This window comes from Lucilia cuprina, chromosome 2, assembly GCF_022045245.1.
Source record: "Lucilia cuprina isolate Lc7/37 chromosome 2, ASM2204524v1, whole genome shotgun sequence".
Lineage (NCBI taxonomy): Eukaryota > Metazoa > Arthropoda > Insecta > Diptera > Calliphoridae > Lucilia > Lucilia cuprina.
Genome location: NC_060950.1, coordinates 66,853,497 through 66,861,822, shown reverse-complemented (window position 1 = coordinate 66,861,822; position 8,326 = coordinate 66,853,497). Strand labels below are relative to the sequence as shown.

The window sequence follows — 8,326 nt, the reverse complement described above, 5'->3', positions numbered from 1 at the left end:
AGAACTGAACTAGAACTGAACTAGAACTGAACTAGAACTGAACTAGAACTGAACTAGAACTGAACTAGAACTGAACTAGAACTGAACTAGAACTTAACTAGTACTGAAACTAATTTAATTTAAAAATTTAAATTTCTTTCCCAACATTCTCTTCGTTCAGCTTCCTATTTAATTTCATAACAAATTACTAATGCTTATTTTAACATCCAGTGTTTAGTTCTTTTGTTTGTCAGTAACTATTAAATTTTATAACTTTATTTCAAAAACAATACCCGATCATTTAAATAAATTTATTGATTGACTAAAAATATAACTAGAATAAAAAGCACTTTACATAATGAAACCTCCCGTCAGATGCAGACAACACTCATATGGACTTACTGTTGCAATTGTATTCGTAGACATAAGGACAGACGACACACACACATAGTAAAAGTATCATCAGCTGCAATTTTAATACGATAATCTTCTTTGGTCATATATTTATACATACATGTATAAAATACTTTAAAATGGACTTAAAAAAGTAATAATAAAAATATATAACAAAAATTTATTAAATGAAGGAAAGTTTAAGTGGCGTTCGAAACGAAAGTTTTAGGACTTACTGCATTTCTGCAGTTTTGGCTTTCGGTTCGTGAATACAAGAAATTTCAGATCTAATTAAAGGATAAATAAAGGATAATTAAATTAATAGTTATTCAGAATTGAGTTTAGGTTATTTTCTAGTTCAGTTCTGTTTGTTTTCATTTTTTTTTTGGTTTGTGCGAAGTAGGGTGTAATGAACCTAAATTGTTTATAACACATTTGGAATCTTTATACAGAAATCTTTTTTTCATTCTATAAATTTTCTCTTCACTTTATACGAGGGTTGTTTTATCAATCTAAGAATCAAGTAGAACTATGGTTAATGAATTTAAGCCACACAAATTATTTTCAGACTGCTTCGTTTGCCAACAAATGTTCACAACGAATGTGTTCTTTTACACACATACACACTTCCAAGCAACACACATCTACATACTTTCCACAATTGTTAATATGCAATTGCACACATAATCGTATCCTTTGCTTCACTTTTATTATTATTATTCCTTTTAGTTCTGTATATATTTTTATTCTTCTCTATAACAATATCTTTTTTTTCAGTTTTTAAATTCAGTTGCTATTTTTATGTTCAAATTGCAATAACCCATTCATTTATTGCCTCTATTTCTCCGGCATTGATATTCTGAAACATTTTTTTATGATGCCAAATATACCATCCATATATGTATATAGACACTGACACGAACATATAAAAGCTTTTTACAAAAAGTGTATATTTAACTTAATGACAGGTAGTTAAATATAATAAAATGAAAGAAGAAAAAAAAACAGCACAATGAGCAAAAATTTTTAAAATTTTTTGCTTTCAACTATCGTTTGGCTTAAAGAAATTCTGACGAAAAAAAAGAATAAAAAGAAATACTTACTTGCTCCACCATATGTAAAATCGCCTAAATGTATGTTGTAGAAAATATCCCATTGTGTTTGAGTAAGCATTATGAAAATGAATATATTTTTCAAAGTGAAAAAAAAGAACAAGAATAAGGTTTTTTGAGTAGAGTTGAAAATGAAACTAAAAATGATACTTTTTGAAGAACTTATAATAAATGGAAAAATAAAACTGCAGCTTTAAAGCTGTTAAAGGGAAATAAAAATTAAAAAACTAAAACAGATTTTAAACATAAAAAAATGTATATGAAAAAATCCTTTTAGAAGCATGTAAAGAGAGAAGAAATAAAGAAAATATTATTGTTAAATTACATGGTTAAAAGCTTTATAGGAATTATGGTTTGTGTAAAAGCTTTTCTAGCTCTTTACAACTTTTGCAAAAATACAAAAGCTTTTGAAAACGTTTAAACGTTTAAAGCTATGTATTTTAAAAAGATTGAATGTTTGTTAAAAGCTTTTAGATTTTAATTTTTAGGTATATAATTATATAAAAAAGCTGCACATTTTGTCATATTTTCAAAAGAACTATTTAAACACAAATTTTTGTTATAACAACTTCGAAAACTTTTAATAAACTTTAATGCTTTTAATAAGCTTTTCAAAGCTTTTATTGCATAACACAGATGGCTTAAAGCTTTGGCTATCAAGCTTTAATATTTTCCTTAATAGTTGATTTATTTATTGAATTAATTGTTTCTTTTTTTTTACTTACTTGTCTCACCAGTGGTACAAGTCGCTGGTATCGATGGTGGTCCTCTTCCTATATTATTTACAGCTATCACATAAAATTCGTATTCAGTATAAGGACTCAATGCTCGTACCACATAAAACATGGTTATAATACCGCTAATCTCGCTAAAAGCCTGAAAAAATTAATAAAAAGAAAAATAAGTTTAATTTGAAAAAGACAACGTTAGACTGTAAATAAGTTTCGTAAAAGCTAAAAAGCTTTTAAACTTTAATTTTTAAGGGTATCCCTAAAAGCTTTTGTAAATGTAAAAACAATCTTTGAAATAGCCTAATATCAAACGTAAAGCTTGATATCTTCTATTGCAGATTTAAAGCTTGTTATTTCTGAAAGCTTTAGCACATTTGCATGATACTTTTTTAAAACGACAAAGCTTAATAAAACCATTTGTAGAAAATAACATTTTCTTGAATTTCTAATGATATTAAAGAGCTTTTTGTAGACTATTTAATGATAACATCTAAAGTGAATATTTGATGAGCTTTTTTCTCAGATTTTAAAATTTATAATTAAACTTCTTATCAAGTTTAAGTTTTAGTTTAAATTTAGAAAAAAATTTAACTTGAAAGCTTTTCTGTAAGCTTCAGTAAACTTTATTATTAGTTTTAAAACAAGAAAGCTTGCTATCATTGAAAGCTTTAACAATAGTTCAATAAACTTTTTGTATTGTAATTTAAGAAAAAAGTTTTTCTAACAAGTGAATATAAAAAGCTCTCAAAGAAGCTTCAAAAAGCGACCATTCACAATGTTGTTTAAGCTTGCTTGTATTAACAACATTTTGATAAACTTTTTGTATTGTAACTTAAGCTAAACTTTAAAAATCTTAAGAAATATTTAAAAAGGTTTTCCCACAGCTATATATAAAAAGCTCTCAAACAAGCATAAAAAATCGAACTTTTAAGTTATCTTCTTATAAAAGTTTTTACTTTTTGTTCAATTTTAAAAATTGTTCTAAATTCCAAAAACGCTTAAGTAAGATTCAGTTAAGCTAATTAAAAAACTCTGTGACTTAATAGAGCTTTTGGGAGAGTATTTATAGCTTTCATGTGACATTGTAAGATTTGCTAGTTGTAATAAACATTTTGCAAAAAAAGCTTTTCAAAGAAAAATTTCGATAAAAGCTTTTTAATCTATAATAAATAGAGCTTTTTTACACTGTTAGTTACCTGATTAGCATTTTTAGGTTTATATTGTATCACATAATACTGTAAGTCTTCGGGGCCTTTATAAGACCACTCCAAACGTACAGAGGTGGCTGTAACTTCAGAAATTTGTACATCTGTGGGTGCGGTAGGTAAAGCTATAAATAAAATAAATAAAAAAAACGTATTAATAATAAATCATAGTATAACATATAAAACACATTAAAAGAAATGTATATAAAAGGCAACCATTACTTACATTGAACTTTAACCACGGCTGTGGCTTCAATTTGACCCAATGAAGAGGCTGCTATACAAGTATAATTGGCGCTTTGCTGGATATTAGTCAATTCAATAATGTTACGGCCAATTGGTATATTATTTTCAGGGGTTAAATCTTGGGCGCCTATTTTGGAATATGAAAATGGTAATAAATGATGTTAATAAAAATGTTAAAATTAAGTTCAATTACCATTCATCCATTTAACATGCGGCATAGGTGAACCCACTGCTATGCAAGAGAGATTAAGATTTGATCCTAACATCACTTCATTAATGGGCTCTGGGGGTCGTGAAAATGTGGGTGGTACTCTACGCACCTTAACATATAAGTTAGTAGCCTTGGAATGTTCAGTACCCACAGAATTTTCAGCCACACATTCATATTTACCCTGATCCTCCTCTCGACTGTTTTCAATTTGTAGGCCACCTAGAAATATATTAAAAGAAAAAAATAATAATAAAATTTAAATTCCATCTCATACTGTTAAATAAATACACATAAATGGTATTATAACTTTATTTTTTAATACTTTTGTTTATTTAATAATAAATACAGAAAAAAAACAACTTTTATAAACTCATCATGAGTTGATGATATTGTTGACATTAAACATGTCATAAGACTTCATATGGTAAAAGCTTCCTCTACTCTCTACTAAAAGCTTTAATGGCCGAAATATGGGAGAAAATTATATACTGTCGTCCTGTCAAATTGTTTATAATCTTTATCATTGTTAATAAATGTTTATCTTTATGTTTGTATTAAATTGATATTAAAATATTGTTTATGACACGTTTATTTAAACCAGTTTATTTTTTTTACTAAAACTAAAGAAAATTTCAAGTAAAAATTTTTATATAAAATTAAAACATAAACATTTTGTTTTGTGTTATTTAAAAACAACAAAAAAAATCAATATTTTTATATTTTATTTATTTTTTATTACAAACCTAGTCTGTTTTGTGGTATATGTTACAGCAAAAAAAAAAAAAAAAATATATATAAATTGTTTCTTGTTTTTGAAACATAAAATGTGGTCAATATATATTGGCTACTGCCATAAACCAGAACAAGTAATGGATAAGGGATTGGACTCTGTATATGAAAATTTATGACAAAAATATGTGACCAACAATATATACATAAAATAAAAAGACAGTACAACAAAATTGAAAGTAAAGCAAACGTTTTGAAATATATGTGTGAGTATGTGTCAGTATGTGTAAGTTTTGTTGTAAAATATTGTTAATATTTTACATTAAAATATAACATATATTTTATTTTACAAGCATACTTTAAGGCTGATTTAAATACTATATGTTTTTATAATTTTGGGCACACTTTGAGGTAACAAACGGTAATAAATCAAAAAATTTAATTGCCATTAATATAAGATTACATATTATTAAAAGCATTGTTGACCTTTCCGATAATACGTGTGAAACATTTTAACTTTGTTCAATTGATGTTCAGATCTAATACTGTTCTAGTTTTGTTTTAGTTCTGTTCTAGTTCTCTTCTAGTTCTGTTCTAATTCTCTTCTAGTTCTGTTCTGTTCTAGTTCTGTTCTAGTTCTGTTCTAGTTCTGTTCTAGTTCTGTTCTAGTTCTGTTCTAGTTCTGTTCTAGTTCTGTTCTAGTTCTGTTCTAGTTCTGTTCTAGTTCTGTTCTAGTTCTGTTCTAGTTCTGTTCTAGTTCTGTTCTAGTTCTGTTCTAGTTCTGTTCTAGTTCTGTTCTAGTTCTGTTCTAGTTCTGTTATGTTTCATTTCTATTCTTAAAAATTTACTTGAAAATATTTTCATTATCTCTTTTTTCCCTACTGCCACTGCGATTCTTTGCTCTTGAATATTTAAAAAGCATCAGCGTAAATTCAAACCAATAGATTTAAATATTTGAAATCACCACGATTTAGACCATAAAAAACAATCATAAAAAGTAAATTTGTATGAGCGAGAATAATAACGCCTAAAAATAGGTTATAACAACAGTAAAATGGTGAAAAACATAGAAAATAAAATTTTGAAAAAAAAAAACAATGGCAAATAACCAACAATCAAAAGCAAAGCTTTTTCGATAATGTTTTTTGTTGTTGTTGTTTTATTTCGTACAACTAAAAACTTAACACATCAATGGTCACAACAATTTATGTAGCATATTTATTGATGGATGCATGAAAATAAAACTCAATGGCAACAAAATGCCTGGACATGCAACACAAAGTAATCCAACAGTTTTTGCCAATACTACCTTGTTTAATGTATTTTAATAGAAGCATTCAATCTATAAACAGTGGATGGCAAAACTTACTATTATTATGACATTTGAGAACAGTATAATGGTCATTTTTTTCATAATAATGTTGATATTTTTTGACGAAGAGTCGGTAGAAAATGAATTTATTTTTTCCTTAAAAGATATATGTTTCTTTAACTACTGTATTGATTTTCAATTGATGAGTTTGCGACAAAAAATTGTATATAAATTATTTTATGTGATGTTTTATAGCATCATCCATTGTATTGCTTACACTTTTTCATACATGTTAGAAACGTGTCACAATCAACCAATACATACATAAATAGATAAAGTAGGAGGACGACATTCACTATCAACTGAATAAAATACCATTAAAATGATTTAAAAGTGTTAAATAAAATGGTTATAAATACAATGCTAACAGACAATAAAGTGTTACGTTTTGCGAAACAGCAAAAACATAACAAAATATATATATTGCATAGTTTAGAGAAAAACGTTTATAAAATAATACTGCATACTTTTAGGCTGTACACAAACATTTTATATGTGTTTTTGAGCAAGCAACAAAACAACAATGAAATGTTTATAAAAAAATAAATATCTATGAATAATAAAAATATTGTTGATATTTTTCTTGTTCTTTTTGCTGCAGCATAAGTAGCACTGTTGCTGGTTGTGTTAATGTTAACGCTGGCGTTTGTTTTTTCTGGTAGTTTTTGAAAATTTGATTCTGGTTTTGCAAATAGTTATTTAATACTCTTTTTTTTGGTATTTTATTTTTATGTCATAATATGAATATAATGGATTTTAATGTTTTCTTTTTTTCCTTTTTTAATATTGAAACTATTTTGTGAAAAATCACAAACAAATTTTAACAAAATATTTATTGGCACTTAAAAAATCTAGTTTAAATGTTGATACATTTTGATAGTTGTTGCTAAAGTAATAAAAAAAAACTAATTGAAAAAATGAAATGAAATAAAATTTTATTTTTATTTAATTAATTTTTAAACTATTGTTTCGACATACAATAAAATTGCTACTTCATGCATATTTAATTGCTAATCAACAGAAAATTTATATGTTGAATTGTTATTTGTATACGAGAATTAGGCAATAATTTTTTTTATTTTTTTAGCATTTTTTGAAGAAATTAAGTTATATTATTAAATATCGTGCCAGAAACTCTGGTAAAAAAGTAAAATTGAAAGGTCTCCTTTCACTTAGGTCCTAAACCCAAAATTATTTCCCATTTTTAACAAAGAAGTTAGAATATACTGTCTTTATAATGTGTGTTGCATACTTTAAGGCTTTTGTTTTAATTTTCGTATTTCCTTACTAAAGTTTTCTTTAAATTTTGACACTTTAACAGACGTTATTATTGACAACACTCCATCAAACAAAAAACATGCTAAAATCCTCTTTTAAACTTTTTGTTGCCTATCTCAAGGCTTTAATATTAATGACATGAGTTTTTCCCTCTTCCATTATTTATTTTTTCATTTTCTTTTTATTGATTTTAAATGATTAAGCACTGCTATTAAACATTAACACCATCTGTTACAAGTCGATTTTCTCAATCTCTTTTTTATATATTTTCTAATTTTGTCAACAGCTTATTGTCAACCATTCTCATTTAGTTTGTTATTAGCCAGAGTTTTAATAACCACACTCATTTGTCAAACAATTAAAGCTACAAAACTGTTAACCCTAAAACGAAAACTTTATATTACATATAAAAAACACTTTTTATTAGATTTTATTAACAGCAAAGTACAAACAAACACACAAAAGAGATTAGTAACATGACTAAGTGATAGACAAACAGGCTGGTGTTTGCCTGGTGTTGGTTGGGAAAGTGAAACCACGAATGAAATTTTATAAATGAAAAACGCGACGTGACTAAAATTGTACTAGAAATCAGTGTGGTATTTAAAAATTTGCTTAATTTTTTTTTTCAAATTTAACATTAATTGGTCATTTGTTTGGTAATTTTTGTCAGACACACACATTGTAAGTGTTTGCGCATAAAATGAAATATAAAAACGTGTACTAGTGTATTAAATATATGTGAAGTAATGCTGGCTATTTCGTTTTTCTTTAATGTTTAAATAACCTTTAGTTGCCTGTATACACATCCACTTTCACTTGGCCATAAACTTACTGAAGTGTTACAAATACTTTATATCCTGGCAATACATAAACGCGCCCACAACTACACTATCTTGTTACAATTTTCTCGATTAACTTAAGATGTAGTTTAGCTCAGATTAAGTTTAATAGTAATTGAGTTGTTCAGTTCTAGTTTAGTTCTAGTTCAGTTCTAGTTCAGTTCTAGTTCAGTTCTAGTTCAGTTCTAGTTCAGTTCTAGTTCAGTTCTAGTTCAGTTCTAGTTCAGT

General features: G+C 26.6%; 2 protein-coding genes across 2 annotated transcripts in view; one reads left to right on the top strand and one right to left on the bottom strand.

The window, feature by feature from the left end:
• Window positions 1-5,470, bottom strand: part of LOC111684263 (tyrosine-protein phosphatase Lar-like) — a 25,869-nt gene extending 20,399 nt beyond the window's left edge. Inside the window, exons 1-6 of the mRNA XM_046956173.1 lie at window positions 5,455-5,470; window positions 3,860-4,096; window positions 3,647-3,793; window positions 3,412-3,545; window positions 2,219-2,360; window positions 1,476-1,499 (exon numbers count right to left, since the gene is read on the bottom strand). Coding sequence (XP_046812129.1) covers window positions 1,476-1,499; window positions 2,219-2,360; window positions 3,412-3,545; window positions 3,647-3,793; window positions 3,860-4,096; window positions 5,455-5,470 — 700 coding nt within the window. The remainder of the gene's footprint in view (window positions 1-1,475; window positions 1,500-2,218; window positions 2,361-3,411; window positions 3,546-3,646; window positions 3,794-3,859; window positions 4,097-5,454) is intronic.
• Window positions 5,471-5,865: 395 nt separating this feature from the next.
• The window catches only part of LOC111686786 (tyrosine-protein phosphatase Lar), a 24,467-nt gene continuing 22,006 nt past the window's right edge, over window positions 5,866-8,326 (top strand). The window contains exon 1 of the mRNA XM_046956172.1: window positions 5,866-5,887. Within this exon, the coding sequence (XP_046812128.1) occupies window positions 5,866-5,887 (22 nt within the window). The remainder of the gene's footprint in view (window positions 5,888-8,326) is intronic.